The sequence below is a fragment of the Vicia villosa genome, unplaced genomic scaffold (assembly GCF_029867415.1).
Source record: "Vicia villosa cultivar HV-30 ecotype Madison, WI unplaced genomic scaffold, Vvil1.0 ctg.000060F_1_1, whole genome shotgun sequence".
In the NCBI taxonomy this organism is placed as follows: Eukaryota; Viridiplantae; Streptophyta; class Magnoliopsida; order Fabales; family Fabaceae; genus Vicia; species Vicia villosa.
In genome coordinates this window covers 1,122,129-1,145,540 of record NW_026704990.1, presented here as the reverse complement: position 1 = coordinate 1,145,540, position 23,412 = coordinate 1,122,129, and the positions used below count along the sequence as shown (strand labels likewise).

Here is a 23,412-nt window from a genome sequence, read left to right as displayed (position 1 = left end):
CCCATATATTACTCATGATTTGGTGATCTTAGTCGGTTTCTCTCTAATCGTGATAAAGATCGTTGGAAAGCAATGAAGTGGATTCTCAGATATCTTAGAGGTACTTCCAGAGTGTGCTTATGTTGTGCGAATGGTGATACTATGTTAGATGGCTACGTAAATGCATATATGGTCGATGATATTGATTTTAGAAAAATCTACTTATGGATACATGATGACTTTTGTAGGGAGATGTGTCTTGGAAGCCAAGGTTATACAAGTGTGTTGCTTTATCTCCTAATGAGACCGAGTATATTGCAGCAACTTAAGCATCTAAAGAATTTTTGTGGATGAAGAAATACTTATAAGTGTTGGGTGTTGAGCAAGAGAAGTTTGTGTTTTTTTGTGACAATCATAGTGTTACTCATCTTGATAAGAACCCTACCTTTTATTCTAAAATAAAGCACATTAAGGTGCAATATCATTGGATATGTGATGCATTGAAGACAAGGTTATTTTCACTTGAGAATATCCATACCGACGAGAATGGTTCATATGTTATGACAAATACTTTGCTTGTGACAAAGATGATTAACTACAGAAAGAAGGCGCATATGATGGAACAACTCTTCCCCGCTTGAGTCGTGAGGGGGGATTTGTAGGGTGAGTTCTCTTTTAGAGTGAGTCCCACCATTTATTTAGAAAAAGAAAAAAAGGTTTTTTATGTGAATTATTTTATTTGGGTCAAGCCCAATTGGCATGTATTTAAAAGAATTAATCATAAAGTAACACAACAAATAAGTAACAAAACAAGGATTTCAGATAACTACAATAAAGAAGAGGAAAAATAAAATTTTATCAGTTTGAGCTACAAATTCAGTATGTTGTTCTTATCACTTAGTTAATTTTATTTATATTCTTGTCAAATAGTTTTACCTCCTCTTTAAGTTGTTTTGGCTTACCCATATTTTGTGGAGGATTTTTTTGGTGTGTTTCTCACCTTTATTATTAATCAGAATTGTTTATCAAATTGTTTGGTATTCTTGCTATTTTATTGTACTGTTAATATTATTGTGCTCTGGAATTGATTACGTTTGTTGTCTGTTTAAATTGCCCAAATTTGAAAAAGCATTCCTCTTGAAAAATATTTTGATTATTTAATTATTTCCTAACAAAAATTGTTTTTATCAACTCATTTTTTTAAAGTTTTCAATAAGATTCCTATCATGGTTAAGATGGCCTTTATGGTCATGAAATTCTAATATGGAATCGAAGTTACTAATGAAGCACTAAAGAATCTAATGCTAAATATGTAAATAGTAGATATATTGAGTAGAAACATAAATAGTAGAAAATCCAAAAATATAGTCTCTTATTTAGCCAAAAAGGAAACAAGTTGATCAATTAAACTAAGTACAATAAGGTCAAGGTTAGTATTGCAAACAAGCCGAAGATTAGGCAACAAATTACCTTTATCATTAAAAACAAAAAAAAATTGAGGTTTGATTTAGATAAAAAAAAACTAGCAGAAATGACATCTATATTCATCCAACCCTTAACTGAGAAGCAAATATAAGGATTTTTTTTTACAAGTCTCTTTAAAGCAAATCTTCCAAGGGAGTTGACAAATCCCTTCGAATTAAAAAAAGATGCAATTTATTTGAAAGGGTATAGCTTTCCTACCTTGGTTCTAGTAATGTATGTCCCTATGCAATAATCAAACTTTTATTTAAGTTTGTCCCGTTGCAGAATAAAAAATGGAGAGGATTGCAGAAACTACGACTCAACGTAGCTTCCTAACCATTATGATGATGTGACACCGTGGATCGAAGATTGTGATCACAATGCTTCTTGAATATGCACTTGTCATCTCTGACACGGTGGACCTAAAAGGGGGTACCTGCATGGTTAAGACTCCAACACCCAAGTCAGTTTAGGGTTCAAGATAGTGATAGTAAAAATGGAGATTAGAGATTGTGTACCTAAAATCTCTTTATAAAGATATTTATATCTTGAGCCTAAAGGAGTAGGTTGGATAATGGGCCTCGTGTTATTGGGCATTTGGATAGTGCAGAGCGGTGGGTTCCTGACCTTTGGCTGATAGAGAACAGTTGCCCCAAAAAATTTCTAGGCATGCTTGATATTGGGGGAGTATTCCAATAGTCATGGCCGACCTTTAAGGATATATTTTTCCATGTGGTGGCTGGCATACGCGTATTAGGTTTTACCAAAGCGTGACGGGTATGTGAGCATTAAATGTAATCCTATTATTGAAATGTTTTGCTATTTTTTCTTTGACGTGTGACTTGAAAAGGCATGGATTGATGTGACACCACTTTTTATGTACTCGAGTACACTTGAGTTTGGCTGTGTTCCCAAGGTGACATCTAATAGTTGAGTCACCCTTGTTTCCTGCTTCTGATTTGATCCATTTGATTGCCTTTGTCTATATAAAGATAGAGATAGATCATGGAGAAATTTTGTATTTATCTTGTAGATCGAGTTTCCCTTGTCTCTTTGAGTCCTTCCCTCTTATCTGGGAGCACTTTTATTACAGAGTAAGTGTCGTAGCACGTTCAAAATTTCAAAGCATTAAAGCTTAGAATTTTCGGCCCTCTTCCTTGTTCCAGCATTTCCGCCCTTATATTTTAAGGTACATTCTCTTCACTTCAGCTTTTTACTCAAGTATTTACCATATTTTTGTTACGATGAATGATAACCATATTATCATTGAGAGTGACTTGGAGGGTAGTGCTTCTTCATCTTTGAAAATGGGAACAAAGTAAGAATCATATTCCTTCCCTTCTATTAGTGGGGATTTTAAACTAGAAGTCATTCTCTTGAATGATGGTTCAAAAATGAAGGGTCGTGTGCAGAATCTCTTTCAGTCGAATTTCTTTCTAGGGGTTCTTTAGAGAATTTGTTTCCGGAAAAATCCGACAGGGGTGAAAACCTTGTTGAGAAGCTAATGCCTCCTCTTCTCTTGACTAAGGCAGAAATAGAGCTTATCCGTAAAAGGAGAGAACGTGCATGGAACTTTGTCAAAATATACTGGGGAGTAACTGGTCATGACCTTAGTGATGCTAAAATTGCTCTTCATAAGGAGTGACAGGGGCAGTTTGATGTTGTGTCTTGGGTCAATCCCAGTGATCATCATATAGTTGACATACTGGCCCGTAAGGGCCTTCGATTAATTGAATCAGCGAATGTCAATATATACCATTGGATGGCCGCCGAAATAATTGGAATTCCTTCTATTTTGAACATCGTCGATATTGTAACCAAAGCCGAAGTCATGGTAGATAATCCCCCAGATTGGGTGATTCTACCAAAAGGTACGGAGGATAATGTATTCAGCTCTTTCGAGGGTTGTTCGGTTCCTTTGTACGAGTATCACTTCACCAGGTTAGGGATATGAAAGCCCTTTTCTAATTTTGAGGTGGCCGTGATGTACCGTCTAAAATTTGACTCCTCGTAGCATCATTCTAGAGCTTGGGTTTTCATGAAGTTATTCCATATCAGGTACAAGTCTTGAAAACCTTCATTAGGGCTCTTTTTCGACCTTTTTCTATAGCTCTTACTTTGTTGGATGATGCCCTGGACAAAGTATTGATCTCCCTTCATCCTCAGTTATGTTGGTTCAGCTATTTTGCATGTGATTAGAATGGTTTTCTAGAGCATTTTATATTGGTGAAGCATGTCACTTAAGAAGCTCATATGGCCTTCTGTTCGTCTTTGGCCCTAGTGGAAAGTACTCGCTCTTGCAAAAGGGGTTTTCGAAATTATTGGTCCAATGTTTATTTCCACCGATATATTCTTTCTAACCTTTCCAGGCTAACTCCTCTGTTTCCCGAGGAAGTAAATATGAAAGTGGATATATACGCCTGGTATCATGGGCTCGAATTTGACGAAGAATTTTGTCCTGGTGATGTACTTTCTTTTCACCAAAATAAAAGGTGAATAGATACTTATGTAATAATTGTTGCACCGGATCATTTAGAGAGACGAAAATTATTTGGTGAGGATGGGGATCTAGTCGCCCTTTATTTTATAGTGTAACTTATGTCTTGCATATAACATGGGTCATTTGGTTCATTTGCGAAAAGCTCTGGTGTTCACCAATGATCAAGGCCTTACAACTGGATTGTCTTTCTAGGTGCCGATGGCAAATGTTGTGGCTTCCGCAGCAGTAGTTGATGATGCCAAACCGCAAGTTCACGACATTGTCATGTAGTATAATAAGATAGATTCCACAGGGAGATGTGTATGAGTATTAAGTTTTACCCTAATGGTGTTTAGCTAAAGCAATCACAATGATTGGTTGGTGTAGTGCAGATTGAAATAAAGTAGATAAACGTGTGCGACACCCACTTTCGTGGCGTGCACATCTAGATGAGTTTATGGCACATATAAACAATTCAACCAATAGCGAGAATGCCTTATCATGCGACGCTGTATCTTGGTTCTTTCTCAAATGAGATCATATTTCCTTGTTAGTGGTGCCTTGATTCAAGATACACAAGGCACTATCGGGAATTTATAAATTTAGTTAGGCATGTAATGCATTTCTGACAACACCCCTAAATTCTGAAAACGCACAAGGTGTTATGAGGAATTAATTGTAGTAGTTGTGAGAACAAAGAGTTTCTGACACCACCCCTGAATTCTCTAGACGCATAAGACATTGTGGGGAATTGGTTGTTGTAGTTGGACATGCAAAGCGTTTCCGATTGCACCCCTAAATCTTCATGTAGGAAAAGTGTCAAGGGGTGTTGATTGTTGAACTATGACGTGCAAAAAGTCTCCAAGAACATCCTAGAATATTTATGTCGGGCATCAATTGCATTGGTTGTTCCCTAGATCGTTGCTACGTGCATTCACGTTTTTTGTGCCCTCAAGAGAGGACAAAGTAGAAAACAGAATAACAAGAGTATAATGTGTGTGTGTGTATATATATATATATATATATATATATATATATATATATATATATATATATATATATTAATTAAACATTGTGGCCCGCCACAAGTGTATACTGATCGCTTTCACTCGGATGTGTTATCTGGGTGTCTTGATGGTCAATTGATCTGGAGGACTGGGTCCCCAGCTGGTTAGGTGTTCGCCTTTGTGTCATGCAAAATCTCTTGGGTAGTTATATGTGGCACGCTCCACCGCACACGGGCAATCCTTCTTCTCAACTGGCACCCCAACTGCCTTCCCCCTACTTTTTTCCCAGGAGTAAGGTCGAGGAGTAAGGGACTTCTCCAGCCGATGGAGAGCCATGTGACCCTTTCTTACTCCATCGACTGACCATCCAAACAATCTTCTAATCCCATGAGTTACCCCACGTCTAAGACTACCCCTCACCCCCTAACTCCTTAATAATTCCACAGGCCTCAAGCCTTATTGATTTGCTGGGACTTGGTTCTTGTCATTACGATGATGCGACATACGATGTGAGGATTTTACGATGATGAAACATTTGGTGTTGGTCGGAAGTGGTGGTATTTGTGCCGCCACATTTCTTGGAAGTGATTTTTCTGCTCTTGCTCAGGTCCGTGGTAAACTTTGGCTCGGATTTAACGAGGCCCATCAGAAGGTTCATCCAACGAGGTAGACCCATAATGCTACTTGGTTGAGGGCAAAATGGTACTCGGTCAATCTCATACTCGTGAATTTGAGCCCGACTAACTGGAAGGCCCTACTCTGAGTCTAGATCTATAGGATCTTGCTAGCGTCTTTTCAAGGCGGTTCGAAACCGTTACAAATGATTGATCAGAGCTAGATCAGAGTTCGATAGATCCAAATGATATATATATATATATATATATATATATATATATATATATATGATATTTTGGCTTCTTGAGACTTCAATTTATTCACCTGATACACTTTTGGATTTCAGATTTGAAAATCATATGTGAAATCATGGGAATCATAAGAATTAAAAGTCGTAGGAATAAAAAATGGAGAGAAGCATGGTGCTAAGCATGATGGTGAAAAAGAAGTTAACTTGAGCGCTCATATGCTCAATCGAAGTCCTTCCATTACTGTGAAAAACATAACGTCTCAAGAAGCTTGGAGCAATGTCAGGCCTTCAGTTGACCCCTTCATAATTTTTGGGTGTACATGGTATGCCCATATTCTGAACGAGAAGAGAATAAATCTTGATGATAAGAGTGTGAAATGTGTTTTTATTGGTGTTAGTGAAGAATCCAAGACATACAAAATATATAATCCCATTACCGAAAAAATAATCAAAAGTCGAGATGTTCTCTTTGATGAAGAAAATATATGGTATTGGCGTTGCACCGAGAAACAACAAACTTTATTTAAGCCGTTAATAAAAAATCAAAGACTAAAATCTATAAGCGAAAACAACAAATTTTAAGGTAGAAAATTTAAAAAAAAATTAAAATACTAAAATCTATAAGCGAAAACAACAAATTTTACACAATGGATCCCCTCATTCTATCCATCCCTCTCCTTCAACTAAAACACATGCAATTGTGTAGGGAGAATTAAAAAAAAATGATAAATAGAATAAGAGAGAGAAGATATTAGAAAGAGATGGAGACATAAATGAGAAGGAGAGTGTTGGAGAGAAAATGTTAAAGGAGAGGATCCAAACCCCAAATTTTAAGGTAGAAAATTAAAAAAAAAAAAATTAAAATACTAAAATTAATTAAAAGTTAGTATATTTGATTTTAATGTGATAAAAGAATTCTATATTATATAAACTAAATACCCCTTTTAAGGTTTAGAGTTTTGACTCATTCTGTTTCAGTTTCATTCAATTCATTCACATCACCGCGTATAACACTTTTCATATACACACACTCATGTAACACCTTCTTCAACAAGTCACACAATTTGTTTTTTATTTCTTTCCAATAATTTCTCCATTCAAAACAACCCATTTTAGGGACTAGACACAAATTTTCCTTATTTAATTCCATAATTAATATTTCAAACCATCACCACCATTTTTCTTCAGTCTCTTTCTCTAACATATTTGAAAATACATTTCACCTTTTCATATACACCAAACTTGTGCCTTATAAAAGAGTGTTCATTTTCCAATAACTATAATCAGTTACAAATGATGACAATAACAGGAGATGTTATGAGTTTCAAGAATGAAAGAAATTTACATGATGAGGCTATTGCTGAAGAAGAATCAACATGTTCTAAGAGAAGAAAAGTTGGAAATTTGAAGCTGCAAACTACATTCTCATTCAAGTATTTGGTTACTGAAAATTCTGGTTCAAAAGATGGTTTTATTGATGATGTTTTCGATAAACAAAGCCCTTCGATTTTATTAGATAAACCCGAAATTTGGTTTTCGCCGAAATCCATTGGAGAGCTTGATGTTGCTGCAATAAAGCTGCAGAAGGTTTATAAGAGTTATAGGACTAGAAGGAATTTAGCAGATTGTGCAGTTGTTTGTGAAGAACTATGGTTAGTTTCAATTTCAGTGTTCAAATTTTTTTTTTTATGTTAATTTTTTTTGTTGAATATTTTTTGATATATTTTTTAAATTTTTTACAGGTGGAAGGCTTTGGATTTTGCTGCACTTAGTAGATGTTCTATATCACATTTTGATTCAGTTAAATCAGAAACTGCTCTTTCAAAATGGTCTAGAGCTAGAACTATGGCTGCTAAGGTACTTTTTAATGTCAAAAGCTATAAGCTTTGAATAATCTTTTGGATAATGGAGAATAATACCTTTTTAATGTTACTTGTTTCAATTATATAGAGATTGAGACACAGATACAGACACGCGGTACTAACACAAATATCAAATAACAATAACCATAATAGAGATTGAGACACCAGACACGATACTAACACAAATATCAAATAACAGTAACTATAATAAGTGTCTGTGTTTGTGTGTCCGTGTTTGTGTCAGATAGTGACGTTTGTGCTAAAAATTTGTTACTATTTGTGTGGAAGATAATTTATTAAATATTAATTTGGATTTTTCAATTATATATTTGACTGGACCATAGAGAAGAATTCAAAGTTTTCATTCACTTTCCGACACAATCTTTTAAGAATTTGTCATCAATTAACTTTTTTTTTGTTTGTTGGCTGTTGGTAGGTGGGAAAAGGATTGTGTAAAGATGATAAAGCACAAAAATTAGCACTTAGACATTGGCTTGAAGCTGTAAGTTCATATATCTAATTATTGACTTTAACAAAGAAGCTGATTAAATTACAAAAAAAATTAACATTCATTCATATTTATTTAACAAATCAACCTCATTAATTGAAAATTAAAATTTTCTTGTAATTTGCAGATTGATCCTCGACATCGATATGGACACAACTTGCACTTATACTATAATGTTTGGTTTCATAGCCAGAGCACTCAACCTTTCTTCTACTGGTAAATTTTTTAAAACTTTCCAATACTAAACATGTATTAACTAACATTTAACACAATTTTAATCACTGATTTTGTAATCTAATGTTGTGACATAAAGGTTGGATGTTGGAGATGGAAAAGAAGTAAATCGTGACGAATGTCCAAGAATTGATTTACAGAAGCAGTGTATAAAATACCTTGGACCAGTAAGTGCTTTCACTTTCATCTAATACAAACACATAATATATAATTTGAATGGACTTTATATTATAATTTCTTTTTCATATTGATCATGATGGAATTCAATCCATGTACTATGTAATTTGGTCAATTATAGAGTGCAAGTGGTGCATCTTAGGACTTAATTAACAAGTATATTAAATTAAAGCATTAAACCATGCTTTATGAATATAATATTTGAGCAGCCACTAAAATATTCTCTATTATAAGTGATTTAACTTATTTTTTGGTTACTTATGCAGAAAGAAAGGGAGGTTTATGAAGTGATTATGGAGGAAGGAAAGTTTGTTTATAGAAAAAGCATGAACTTTGTACACACATGTGAAGGATCTAAGTGGATATTTGTTCTTAGTTCATCTAGAATTTTGTATGTTGGAGAGAAGAAAAAAGGGCATTTTCAACACTCAAGTTTTCTAGCTGGTGGTGCTACTATTGCATCTGGAAGATTGGTTGTCCAAAATGGTGTTCTTCATGTAAGATATCATAATTTTTTCTCCATATTTTTCATTGATTATCTAAATATACTTTCGGACACGTGCCGATGGTGTTCTAGCACAATTATCAACTGAGCTGACATGACATTCAAGAACTTGTTGCAGAGCTATTAAATCTAAATTGAGTGTTTCTCTCTTCTAGATTCAATAACTTTGCAATGAGCGCACCATGTGTTACACGCCAAAAAGTGTTCCAATTTCACATAAAGATAAGCCAAATGAATGATTAATCACCAAAAGATAAATTTAAAGAAAAAGTTAAAAAACAGTTAACTTTCTTTATATGCAAATTGATGTTTGATTAATTTTTTTTCCAGGCTATATGGCCCTATAGTGGTCACTATCGTCCTACAAAGAAGAATTTCATGGAATTCATTGGCTTCTTGATGGAACACAATGTGGATTTGACAAATGTAAAGGTAAATTAACAACTTTCAATGCAAATTTCTCTTTACTATTTAGGCTATATTTGTCATTGATTTGAAATCACTGAACATTAACATGTTGAAAAGTTATGTATAACTATTTAGTAATAATTCAATGCTTTCCTAATACAGAAGTATCCAATTGATGATGATGTTCCACCTTCAGAACATGTTGACAATGAGGTTCAATTTGAGTCCACAAAAACTAATGTAACATCAAGTGACTCTACCAAAAAGTGTAGCCAAAACAATGTGACAACTTCACAACATAAAGAGTGCAAACCTTTGTCAAGCAAATGGACCACAGGAGCTGGTCCTAGGATTGGTTGTGTGAGAGAGTACCCTACAAGACTCCAAGCTAAGGCTCTAGAACAACTCAATTTATCACCAAGAATCAACAATGGAAAAGTCACTAATATGATGCCTATTCCTTCACCAAGACCTAGTCCAAAAATTCACATGTCTCCTAGACTTGTGCATATGGGAATTCCAAGTCCAAGAGTACATGTTACTTCAGCAAATTAGAATCTTGTTTAAGTTAGACGGTGAATTTGACAGAATCATATTGTTTCATTGTCAATTCAAATATGCGTTTATATATTTTTTATTCAATAATGTTGTTTAGTTTATACCTTAGTTTAGAATTATAGGATAAAGATTACAACAAGATCTAACTCATGATTATTTTTTCATGTACTTTTTTCTTTTGGCCAATTCTTTTGGTCATTACCATATGATGAATAATTATTTATTTTTTTCTCCATCCATATGTTTAATTACCCAACTGTATTTTGTGAGTTGGGTCAATATTCAATTCTTGTAAGTCAACTAATATTTAAAAAAGTTTTCTAGTTTTCTATATCACTCTTCACAGTCATGAAGATTCTCTACCACTTGTCACTTGGCGTGTAGATGAGGCATCATGTCTATATTTACCAAAATTGGTCTCAAATTCAAGATACAGATAATGTGGACATACTAGGAGCAAGACATGCAATGTTCCCTTATGTGTGATTTTGATAGTAATAGTAATGTATCTATGTATACTCCAAAGTCAAGATTTGGATATTGGTCTAAAAGGGAAAATAAAGATAGAGAGATAAAAGAAAAGGTGAAGATTGGTTTGGGTGGAGAATATAAATGTTTTGGTGTAAAGATTAAGAACTTATTCCTTACAATAGAGCTAAGAGATAACGGATAGACATTTAAAGTGGGTTTCATTATAAACAGTACATCGTCGACAATCCAAATAATAATGAATATGAGGGAGTGACTTAGAGAGGTTGATTAGTAGAAACATATAATGAATTTTAGAATAAAAAAGTCTATTTATATGTGCATTGAGATATGAAATCCTCCTGATTCATCTAGACCAAATAATTATTTGTAGAATCATCTTTACTCTTTCAAAAAGATAGATTATAAAAATCCAACTAGAAGTGATCTACACAAGTAACATAAGTTAGACAGTAAAGTTATTCTTACATCGTGTTACCGTAAAAAAATAAAGTGTAAAGTGTTGTTCTTCAAACAAATCTTGTAGATTCGCCAAACCCTAATATAACCTTAAAAACCTATAGTAATGAGTGTTTTTGTTGCTTGTAGATTAAGTGTGTAGAATTAATTTAAGTCCATTGTAGATTCGCACTTGTTGTGAAATGGGCGGTAACCACGTAAAAGAAAATCGAGAGGCATTTAACAAAAATGTAAATAGAGATTTGAGTAAAATCCCATACAATCTTGTTAGAACGTAGAATTGAAGTCTTTGAGAATCTTATTGACAACTCAACTTGAAGATTGAAGAGAAATATGAAAACTTTTGAAAATTCTAGTGACCACTGAACTTGAAGATGAAAGAAAAATGTGAAATTTTTTGAGAATCCTAATGACAACTGAACTTGAAGATGGAAGAGAAATATGAAAAAAAATTTAGAATTGATTTTGAATTTAGTTGAAAAATTGTTAGGGTTGACTATGACTTTCATCTTGTGTTTTCTTATGTTACGTTTTTTCAATGACAAATTGTTAGTGGTTAATTATTCGCAATTATTTATAGCCTTGCCAAAATTCGAACTCTAAATTTTCAACTTTTTTTAATCTCTAACGCATCTATTTTTAAGTCAACTGAACCATCTCTCTCATCCCTTTTTTTTTTTTACTTAAGGATAAACAACAATCTAAATTTGGAGATTGATGACTTCTCAGCATAAACAAATATTTAGTGTCTTTTTAGAGTTTCATACGAATTTAGTAGATCATGAGTGATTCTAGATATGATATTGCATAGAGTCGAAATATTTACTCCCGCTAATCTTATTAAAAAAATCTAAATTTTTTATATTAAATATAAATGAATGTCAACAAGTCTATACATATTTAATAACTCTATTCTTAAATTATTTCTATATTAATTACTTAATATTATTAAAGAATCACAATTTAATTATGAATAAATTAATAACTATGTTTATTCTTTTATATGAAATTAAAAAGGTTAAATATATCTAATTATCAATTATAAAGTTCTTTGTTTTTTTTTCTTTATAATTAAAGTCAGAGTAGTATTCTTAAATTTTCTAACCAAACAATTTTGTAGTGTGTGCCGTGGATGTCCTTTAGTATTAGCTAAACATGTTGACCGTTTGGCCCAACATTATGACCACCTAGAAGAGCACAAGAGCTTGACTGCCCATATTTCATCTCTGTAAGCATTGTTTTATTACTCTTTGTTCCGCCTGGCAGAGAAAACTTGTCTGCCTAGCAAAGAGACAGTTTGAAGCAAGCTCACATGGAGATGTTCAATTGCTAAAATCAGGTTCCTCTATGTCGTTTAAGGTTAACCCTCCATAGGTGACATAATAAAAAGAAAGTTTCTTCACCCACCTCCTAACCTTCTTGCCCACCCCTGGTGAATTTACCACACTATCCCTTGTTTCGGAAGTTCATTTCCGAAAAGGTATTTTTTTTGTTAAAAAAGGTGTTTTCGGAAATGTATCTCCGAAAACGTGTTTTTTTTAATATAAAATATTGATTTCGGAGATGCATCTCCGAAATAAAGTTACTTTTCAAAAAATGTGGTGTTTTCGGAAGTTCATCTCCGAACGCACCCCCTTGGAGGAATTCGGAAATGAACTTCCGAAATATTCCAAGACTAAATTGGTCTTGGAATGTTTCGAATATACACTTCCGAAATAATTAATAATTATTAAAAAAATTAAAATCAATGTGAATCAATACAATTAATAGGTATAAAATCAAGGTGAATCAATAAAATCAAGGTGAATCAAAAAATCCTAAACTATTTGAAAGTTAAAAATTATTTTACTAACTTATATAAATCAAAAACATTTTAATTCCATAAGTAAATTTTGAATTATATAGAATTAAATATAAAATTTATTCATTAAATAAAATTAAGACAAATTTTTTTTTTAATTTTTTTAAACTAAATAAAACATTATCTCATTTTTAATTATGAATCAGAATAAAAATATATAAATATATAATAATAATTATTAATTTTGTAAGTGAAATATATAAATATATAATATATAAATATATAATAATTAATATATAAATATATAAATATATAATAATTATTATAAATTAAAACACTCATTTTTTTAATTTTTATAATTATTATATAAATATATTTATAATTAATATATAATAATTATTATATAAATATATAAATATATAATAATTATTATAATTATTATATAAATATATAAATTAAAACACTCATTTTTTTAATTTTTTTTGTAAATACATAATGATTATTATAAATATATAAATATATAAATAAAAAATTATAACTCATTTTGGAAGTGAAATTATTTTAATTTTTTTAATTAAAATTATTTTAAATTTTAAAATATAAATCAGAATAGAAATATATAATAATTATTATTCATAACTAATAAATTATATCAAAATATATAATTATTATTATTTATTACTCATAAATTATATCAAATTTATAATATATAAATTAAGTCATATCCTAAAATTAATTTTTTGAATTTTTAGATTTTTTTTGTTTTTTCGGAGATGCATCTCCGAATTAATCAAAATCTCAATTTTTGGGATTTTTTCGGAAATGCACTTCCGAAGTCTGAAAAAATTTAGAAAAAAAAATATTTCGGAAATGCATTTCCGAAGCATGAGTAAAATGAGATTTTCGCTGGAGGTGACCCCTATAGAGAGGTGGGTAAAGAAAAAACCTAATAAAATAATGTCAACATGAAATGCGATTGAATAGTTGTATATCGTACTAGTAAAGTTTTATCGAATTGGTCAGAAATTTTTGGTCAATAAGTTATTGATTGACCTAATGATGATCCAACAGTTGAACTAGTTAAAATAGCACATCCAAAAAAATACACTAATAATTTAAGATTTAAGTACACCATTTCCATAAAAAAAATCTGTGTTCTGTTTAAAGATGATAAAATAATAGTCTTTTTCAATTAGTAATAACTTGTAACTAATCAAATACAATATTTTTAATATATTTTTTTATCTATTCATATTAAAAAAATTGGGTACAATCTCTCATAAAAATCAACTTGGGTAGTTTTAACCTACTTTATTTTCACTCACATGCAAACTCTCACGATACGATGTAATTCGCAGACGAATCAAACAGAAGATGGTGTGCATGTCACACTTGAGGTCAACGAGGATGGAGAGTGGTCGCGGATGCACAGGACAATGAGTGGCTCCTGACAGCTTCTAGACAAAAAATTGAATTCACATCATAATAAGAGATCCGGAGGCTGTGTAGGTATGAGACTGCATAATTGAATAAATGTTTATTAAGATTGATTGATACTACATATACCAACAAGATGTCTCTTTTTTCGGTAGCCTAACAAATAAGAACGTCATAGTTAAACATGTTTGATTTGGAGTAGTATTTGGAAGTTCAAAAAAGATAATGGTGATGTGGTTAGCAACATGTTGGGCTTTGTGGATATCAAGAAATGCGGTAATTTTTAAGAAAGAGGCGTAGAGGATGATCGGGGTGGGGGAAAGTGTCAAACTTATAACTTGGTTTTGGCATGTTATTGGATTTAAATCTAGAGGTTATAGTGACGATTATCTTTGGCGTAAATGTCTAGAGATTTTTTGTAAAGCTTTGAGCATTTGTAAATGGGTGGGTACCCCTTGTACTCAAATTATAACATGTGTTTTATTGTTTACAAAAAAATATTTGTGAGATCAGTCTCTTAAAAGACATTAAATAATTGATACATATTTCTTCACCACTGAATTTGTATTTTTACTTACATGTTTTGTTTGAACTTTTGAAAATTTTAATCGAGTTATGGTATATATGAGTAATTCATTATATGATTTAATTGATACATATTTCTTTCAAAAACCAAAGTGTTATCATGGGGCACAATCTATTGAGATCACCATGGTATAACTGTTGTTATTGATCATTCTGATATAACAAATGGGCAAAAAGAGAGGAAATACAAATTGATTATGGATTGTGAGAGGGGGGAAACTACAAGTGCCATAAATCGTCTCAAGCCACATATATTAGAAGAGTTAAATGACCATTTAAGATGAGATATGTTCCAAGCGGTTGCGGTAGAGACACAATGATTAGATCAGGTATCCATAGTCATGATCTAGATAAGAGTTTAGTGGGTCATTACATACTATGTTGTCTAAAACATGATGAAAGATTGTTTGTGAATGAAATGACAAAATACAACATGACGCCCAGGTACATATTAGCTTCTTTGAAAGATAGAGATCCTGATAATCTAACGAGTACTACACATGTGTAAGACAAGATCGACACCCGGTTCTACCATTAGGGGTCCATTCGCGCAAATGCAACAACGGTTGGAACTAATTCATGATGAGAAATGCATGTGTAGGACCATAAACATGGAGGAATAAGATGTTAATGTTGATATATTTTGGACACATTTTGATTTTGTGCAATTGTTGAACATGTTTCATTTAGTGTTGATCTTTGATTGTACATACAAAACTAACACGTAATGACTCCCACTATTTGATATTGTTGGTGTTACGTCAACCAAGTTGACTTTCTCGGTTGGGTTTGCCAACATGGAACAAGTAAGTGAGACAAACTTCACATCAACATTAGAGATGTTGAATGAGTTGTTCACATTCGTGAAGTTGCTTCAGAAGGTCATGGTGAATGATCTGGAGTTTGCCCTGATGAATGCCATGAAAGTTGTGTTCCATCCTCATTTCATATGTTATGTGTATTCTATATTTCAAAAAAATTAATTTGAAATGCAAGGAGTACATATAAGTTAATAGTCAATAGCATGCTATAAATATATGGAACAAATTAATGTATTCAAATAGTGTGTTTGAGTTTGAGCAACACTTTTAATATTTTGAGGTAGTATTTGTTGATATCTCTTCATTTGTTAAGTATATGCACCAATCACGAGTTTTAGTGCACTTGTAGGATCAAACTCGAAAAGACAATAATTTGTGTAAAAACGTTTTTGAGCGGATGTAATTATGTTAGAGAATTTCTAATGCAGACAACAAAAGAAATGAAATGAAATGCGCTTGATTTAACAAAAGCAAAAGCAAACTATAAAAACAATTAAAATGCTTGAATTAAAAATGGAACACAAATTCATACGTTGTCAAGAATAAAAATTGAAATGCGAACCTTGATTACGGAAACAAAATCTAATTATATACTAGGTACATTGTCAACTGTCAACAACAGTTATTTTTTCAAAATCCACCACATATACTACCACATGGGCTTTTGTATTCTGCTTTATTACCACATGTCTTTGGCTTTTGAACTGCTTCAAACCGCCAATGTTGTTGAAAACGTCTTTAAGTCCTCCACTCACATTTGCCGAAAATATTAACCTATCGAGTTTATGACCTAATGTAAAAAATATGACATGATTACATGCACTTAACATTTATGTACATCTTATATCCCTTATTTATGTCGAAATGTCTAAAAAAATATCTCAGGCTAACAGATGTCTCTCAAAAGTGTCATTTCATATTTGTAATATGGTAGGGATGGCGTTTTTAGTTCAACTCCTAAAACTATTCTAACCATCTTGCGTATGTCATTGTCATCATGACTACTTTCATTCCACCGTCACGTCTGTAATGTGCAAGTATTGCCATCATGTCTTCGGTTTTCAAAATCATTGTGGACCACAAAAATATTCGTATTAAAAAATCATTAATTACTAATAATCTAAAACAAAAATCAAGACGTTTGTGTTTTATTTTCAAAGGAAACTGAAAATGTTTTACTTCACCATCTATATAACTTTCTTTTGTTTTCACAATATTACTTCTTCCTGAACACTAAAAATTCAGTTTCTACAACATTTCTTTCACTCTCTTTTCATCTCAAACTCTAAAATAGCTTCTTCTTCCACCTCCGACGCAAAAAAGCTACTCCAAGTCTCTTCTACTGTCGATATTGAGGGTCCTACCTTTTTCGAAGATCGCATCTATGTCGTCAATTAAATTGATGCATCTTCTTACGTGTTGTACATTATCGCCAATTGAATTGACGCCTCTTTTATCTTGTAAACTTTTTTTTGAAACATACTTTGAGAATTAGTGGATAAGCTTAATTGAAAAATGTGTTTAAAATTTTGGTTATATTTTAATAAAAATATTGTTACTATAGTTTGTATAAATGTTTAATTACCACATTCATGTTTATTTACTATAGCATCAATTTAACTTTTGTTCTTAATCAAATTTTAATTAGTATTTTCTCTATATTTTTTGTTATATTTGTGAAGAAATGTGGTACCATGTCCATGCATAAGCACAAGTTTTTTTTTACTAGTTTCCTTTATACATTCCTAACATTTGGTTTTTGTATAGAAACAATATTTACCTTTTATATAATTGGGAGTAAAAATTGGAAGAGTGAAATTTGAAGAGCATGTTTGGTTAATTGATTTTTTTTTGTGTGGAGTGGTAAAAATTGTCTTAATGTTCCCACTCATTGAGGACAAGTCAACTCAAGAACAAGACATGAGTTTAAAACATGTCAAACAAATAACAAAAAAAAAAAAACAAACAAAAGAAAAGTGTTTGCGATTATATCCGTTATGGTTCTTTCTTCTTTGTTTTTCCTCTTTTAGACTTTTTCTTTTCTCAATCATTTCAAATTTCAAAACCTCTTTTCTCTTCTACAAGAACACCTCCAAACTCCATCAACAACAGCTACATTCCCTTGTAGCCATTCTCAATATCACAATCTTCCATTTTTCTCAAATGGGTGGTGGTTCAGGAAGCTGGTTTAAATCACTCATTCCTCCTAGAAAGCTCTCCACAAATAATCAAGTTCGCATTTTTATTTTCTTTGAAGCATTTACACAAACACAACACTGACACATTGATATTGATACTTTTGGATACTGAACTGGTGTTTGTTTATTATGTTTTGTTTTTTCAGGTTAATGGAAGTGATAAGAGTAAGAGAAAATGGAAGTTATGGAGGAATTCTACAGAAGTTAATGGATTTGGAAGTTCTATGAAGAAGGGACATGGTTTTGTTGGTTATGATAAATATTCTTGTTCTTCCTTTGTGGTGAATGAAGAAGCTTTTGCTGCTGCAATGGCTGCTGTGCTAAGGACCCCTCACAAAGATTTCTTGGTCATCAAGCAGGAATGGTCTGCCATCCGAATCCAGTCTGCATTTCGAGGCTTCTTGGTAATTTCTAAGCTTATGCATAACCATATAATGCTTCTGTTTTGAAAACTGTTGGATCTAATCAGAAAGAGATCGAGGGTCTGGACTCTGGAAGGCGGAATTGCTTGTTCCTGAAGGAATGAGGGATCACCCGCTCCATGCGCATTACCGCCTAGTAGTGCTCCCGGGCCTTGCGAGTTGCGGACATAGTTGTGGTAGACCATCAACATTTTTAGAAACCTTGCTTATGTTATTTACGTTGCAGGCAAGAAGGGCTTTGAGGGCTCTGAGGGCATTGGTGAGGCTGCAAGCTATATTTCGCGGCCGGTTAGTGAGAAAACAAGCAGCTGTTACTCTAAGGTGCATGCAGGCTCTTGTGCGAGTTCAAGAACGCGTGAAGGCGAAGAATGTTAGGAATTCTCCAGAAAAGAAAGCTAAGCAGAAACTGTTAAACGAGCAACGCAATCGAGCTGATCCTGCTAAACAAGCTGAGGTATCATAATCTATTATATAACATTTTAGGATGTTGATGCTGAATTAAGTTGACAACATGATGTTAACATTGTAGCAAAATTTTCCTTGTTATTTTTAGAAAAGGTGGTGTGACATACCAGGAACTGTGGAAGAAGTTAAAGCAAAACTAAAAATGAGGCAAGAGGGAGCAATTAAGAGAGATAGAACAATGTCATACTCCAACTCCACCCAGGTAATTGAGTTAAACTTTGCAATGAATCTATTTGTGATGAGCCTTTTGACATGTTTAGATATTCTTGAATAGAATTGATTTTACGTGAAGAATTGAGAACCAACTTTTACACGAACTTATCCAAACATTAATCACTTTGCATTTGACTTGCTTTTAGTTAGTATCAATTTTACAAAATCAATTCATTCAAAACAAATTTTGCGATCGTAGAACCAGATCTGTCTTTGAAGTAAATAGTGAATTGATTACCAAAACATATGTGCTTAATAAACGTTTCTTGTTTTTCAGCAATCAACAGTGAGTTCTAGTCCAAACTCAAGAGCTTCTAAGCCATTGAGTCCTCTCAAGCAGCGCAGTTTTGACCGTAAGATCTTGTTAGAACGCTGGATTGCTGATAAGCCTTGGGAGAGCAGGTTGATGGGAGGTGTTGATTTGGACTCAACTGACATGACTCCATTGTCCAAGAAGAGTGAGAATGATGAACTCTCTTTCAACACATATCAACAAAATGGCTTAGTAAAAGCAAGAAGGAACATTAATGGTGTGAAAACTAGGAGTTCATCTAAATCTCTTACAACCAGCCAATCCACTCCGTCGTCTTCGGCTAAAAGTTCCGATTGTATGTATGATGATAGCCCTTTATCAACTTCATGCACATCTGAATCACCAACCAAGATAGAAGCTACAAATGAAAGGGAAATCGGGAAACCGAGCTACACGAATTTGACAGCGTCGAGCAAAGCTAAACTGAAACCGAGTAGGCATTCGTCTCCAAATTTGAAGAGACTCTTTATGGATGATGATTATCTGTCTCATAGCACGCGGACAAACTTTCTAAATGCAGATACTAGAAGCATTTCTGGTTCATATTCTTCAGCTAGTATATGGAAAGATCTTTATGGAACACCTTCAAGGACAAGTTATCAAAAACAATTTACATTGGGAGATAAGTAGTGACTACCATAATCAATGAATCCAACACCTTGTTGTCAATTATTACTTTCATAATAGTGAGAAGAATGTGTGTTGAAGTTCATACATACTAGCTAATTGATAATGTAGATAACAAAAGTGATTTGGGAGGTTCACTTGTTATTCTTTTGCGCATGTTCATGTTCATTTTTTGGGCTATATTTATAATTAGTAGCTATGTGTTTTACTATTCAAAATAGTGAGTATGAAAGTATGAGTTTTATGATTATACGTAGTCCTTGAAGACTTTGTAAGTGCATAGTTACATAGATGCATGTTTATGCGGAAAAAAACTGCAGTTAAGAATGAAACAACACATTAGTTTGTGTCACTCACATTTTTGTTCTTACCACTCATTGTTTGTGGTACCATAATCATCTCTCAAATTGCTAAGGTATGTTTGGATTGGCATCCAATTTCAATTTTTCACGTTTCAAAACCCATTGGATCTTGAGCTTTTTAGAAGTTGCAAATTGTAGAGGAATGCTATTTCAACCCTTATGCGTGGCCGTACGCCCTACACCTCTGTAAATCTGAAATTGTCTTTCATGGATTTTGATATGCATCTCCAAACGTATTCAAAATCACTCAATTCTTTGTATTTCTGATATCTATCATATTTTAAACAAAATATGATTAGGAGATGTATCTCTGTACGTTATTTGCGTATACTCGAAGATACATCTTCGAAACACCAACTCATTTGTTTTGTTTTTATTCACCAAATTTGATATTTTTGAGACGCACATAATTTAGATCATTTAAATCCAATATATTTTATGTCATTTTAGGCCATGAATTAAAAGAAAAACACATACACTTATTGATTCAAGCATAATACTCAATTATGAAGGAAAAAAAACATAGTACTCAATTATGAAAAGAGTCATACAATAAGTTGTTCCAAAAATACAAAATAATATAAACAAACAAAAACGTATTAGGTATTTCTAAACCCCCGCCTTCTCCTCCGCCTGTACAACAAGACATTATGTGTCTCGCAATTATGTCTTCCACGAAGGTCAACTGAGGACTGCCATCCTAAAAGAGTCTAGCCTCTATGTTTGATTTCCCCATTTCCACAATACATCGACAGACCGTTGACATGTCCTTCGTGTGGTCATCCCTAGCCTTAAGCACCTCCTGATTAGCTGGGCTAAGTGGTATACCAGGAGTGTTTGGTGTCACGATAAAGTGTGACACCCTATAGAACCATGTCATGTAGTTGTCAGCATAAGCCCATTGTAAAGGAGTTGGCACCCTGTGATACTTTTCTGGTATCAAGTGACTCTCGTCCTCCAATATCGCATCAAGATCTTTGGGGCGAACGGTGGGAGGAGCATACTCTATGGGGTATTTTGGAATAATCTGCAAATAGCCAAACTGACGCATCACTCACTCAAAAAGATAATGATACATAAGAGATGACCCACATGCCAGCCATCCAGAGTATAAGGAAACGAGGTCCAATAGACACGTCTCGCGGTGACTCTCATATGGCATAAGGAAATGTCATCTGGTACATGACGGTCAATATGCACTCCAATTGGCTCGATCACATTATTCTGATTTCAAAGATGGACGCTCCTGTAAAAAAAATATCACCATCAGTATCGATTTAATTAATTGAAAACATACATATTGTAAAAGAAGATAAATATATCTCTCCTTCTCAGACATGCCTAATGTAACATCATGAGTTTTCAATTAATTATTTATTTGAATTTTTAATTGCTTTTATTTATTTAATTGGGTGATAAAATACTTTATGTGTTTTTTTATGTAATTGGGAATTTTGGAGAATTATGAGATTATTATTTAATTAAAATAATAGAAATATAGGAATTGTGAGTTATGGGGTGAAATTAGAATTTTAATGAAATTTGAGTGATAAGGAGTAAGAAGCCAAGAATTGAGGGAGAGTTGAGAATTAACAAAAATATTATTAGGGCATTTAAATAGATAAAGTGAGGGGAGTGGGAATTTGTCTGATACGTGAAAGTGGAGAGAAGTGAGAAAAGAGGCATGACCCAAAGAGAGCTCGAGGAAGGAGAAACCATAGCCAAGACCTTGGATTTGCTGATGGAAAATTGAGGTAAGGGGAAATTACTTTAATATTGGTGTCAAATGCATGAAGGATACAGAGGGATCATTTCGTGGATGAGGGTGTGTACAAATCTGAGTTTGAATGTTTATGTTCATAGGGTTTTGGTTTGATAAACATGTGTGTGTGCATGCTTGCACGGGTGCGTGTGTGTGATTCTAGCGACTATTGGTTGCTATTTTGTCGTGTTTTGTGAAATGGTGAATAGAATTGATATGTCATAAGTGTCATGTGAAGGCTTTATTCGATGTATGATCATATGTTATTGAAATGTGTGTATAATTATATAATAAGTTATAATTATATGTTGGAATGTGTAGTTCAGAGTGAGAACTATTGTGATTGTCTTACGTGTTGTTGTGTATGGTTCAAATGGAACTAGTGGTGTCATTGCACATGTATGTTGTTGTTATATTTCATCTATCATGTGGGTTGTGTTGAGCAGTGAAAATTCGTTGGTCCAGAAGAGGGGATCAGTAATGAGTTTGGCTTCGAAGAAGTCTCAAGTTCGAAGAAGAACCATGGTGAATGGATGAATGTCAGTAACATAATTCTCATGTCCACAAAATGGTACCACGTACATTGAGTCGAGATGTTGTTTGCATTACATATATAAAGTGCATGATTGATGATTGTGTCGAATATGCTACTCTTACTATATTTTGCACGATTAATATATTTGAGCGTATTCTCACCCCTAATTTAATTGACTCAAAATAAAGATAAATGATATCTTGCAAATTTTTTAGTTTAGATATAAGACAAAAGTTTGCAGATTCTTGCAGTAACAAAAATGGCTGCCAAGCATCTAGGAGTTCCTGCAATATGTTGCTTCTTAGAGAAAAAGTAGAAACTTAGAATGCTTATGACAAAAGAAAAAAAAAGTTCAAACAAGATTCCTTATTAATTGTTGCACATGCTACATTTATTACTACAACACTCTACACTTTATTTGTTACTCAATCAAAGACTATGTAAATTATTTGTCGAGTTGTACTTCCGTAATGGTTTTGGTATAAGTCATTTTCAATCAAAATTCCATTTCTCTCTATCTTTTATTTTTCCTCTTTTTTTGTATTTAAGATAGGTGTAATTAAGGTAGCTTCTAGCTCACGTAAACTAATTAATCTTTTAAGTCACGCGTATGGTTATGAACTTTTACATCATTAGGGGAAATGGATATGAACTTTTAAATGGAAGCATAATAAAATGTTATGCTCGTTAACTATGTCAAGTATATAAATTATTTCACTAAATTATAAAAAAAGTTAAATAAAAAGTAAGAGTTTTATTAGTTTTTAATATTAAGACTATCCGGAAAAAATATGAGTTTTTGTTTTTTTTCAATTAAGTAAAATCGAATAAAATTAAGCTGTGATTGAAAGGTTCAACAAATACTTTTTATGTGTGA

At 32.9% G+C, this 23,412-nt stretch overlaps 2 protein-coding genes across 2 annotated transcripts; both read left to right on the top strand.

Moving 5' to 3' along the window:
* Positions 1 to 7,005: 7,005 nt before the first annotated feature.
* LOC131623265 (IQ domain-containing protein IQM4-like) lies at positions 7,006 to 10,242 on the top strand. The gene is made up of 8 exons (XM_058894264.1): positions 7,006 to 7,446; positions 7,537 to 7,651; positions 8,093 to 8,158; positions 8,292 to 8,380; positions 8,478 to 8,565; positions 8,842 to 9,072; positions 9,411 to 9,512; positions 9,651 to 10,242. Exons 1-8 carry the CDS (start codon positions 7,088 to 7,090, stop codon positions 10,041 to 10,043), a joined length of 1,443 nt encoding a protein of 480 aa, XP_058750247.1. The 5' UTR covers positions 7,006 to 7,087; the 3' UTR covers positions 10,044 to 10,242.
* A 7,468-nt stretch (positions 10,243 to 17,710) lies between these two features.
* On the top strand, positions 17,711 to 20,084 carry LOC131623264 (protein IQ-DOMAIN 6-like). Its single transcript, XM_058894263.1, has 5 exons — positions 17,711 to 17,870; positions 17,983 to 18,240; positions 18,485 to 18,712; positions 18,812 to 18,925; positions 19,214 to 20,084. Exons 1-5 carry the CDS (start codon positions 17,802 to 17,804, stop codon positions 19,877 to 19,879), a joined length of 1,335 nt encoding a protein of 444 aa, XP_058750246.1. The 5' UTR covers positions 17,711 to 17,801; the 3' UTR covers positions 19,880 to 20,084.
* The last annotated feature ends 3,328 nt before the right edge of the window (positions 20,085 to 23,412 follow it).

Bases quoted from the DNA above. Each gene is read 5' to 3' on its own strand.
- LOC131623264 (XM_058894263.1), top strand. From the start codon at position 17,802: ATGGGTGGTGGTTCAGGAAGCTGGTTTAAATCACTCATTCCTCCTAGA. The intron at 17,871-17,982 runs GTTCGCATTTTT...TTGTTTTTTCAG, and splicing joins AGCTCTCCACAAATAATCAA to GTTAATGGAAGTGATAAGAG. The intron at 18,926-19,213 runs GTAATTGAGTTA...CTTGTTTTTCAG, and splicing joins CATACTCCAACTCCACCCAG to CAATCAACAGTGAGTTCTAG.
- LOC131623265 (XM_058894264.1), top strand. From the start codon at position 7,088: ATGATGACAATAACAGGAGATGTTATGAGTTTCAAGAATGAAAGAAAT. The intron at 7,652-8,092 runs GTACTTTTTAAT...GGCTGTTGGTAG, and splicing joins CTAGAACTATGGCTGCTAAG to GTGGGAAAAGGATTGTGTAA. The intron at 9,073-9,410 runs GTAAGATATCAT...TTTTTTTTCCAG, and splicing joins TCCAAAATGGTGTTCTTCAT to GCTATATGGCCCTATAGTGG.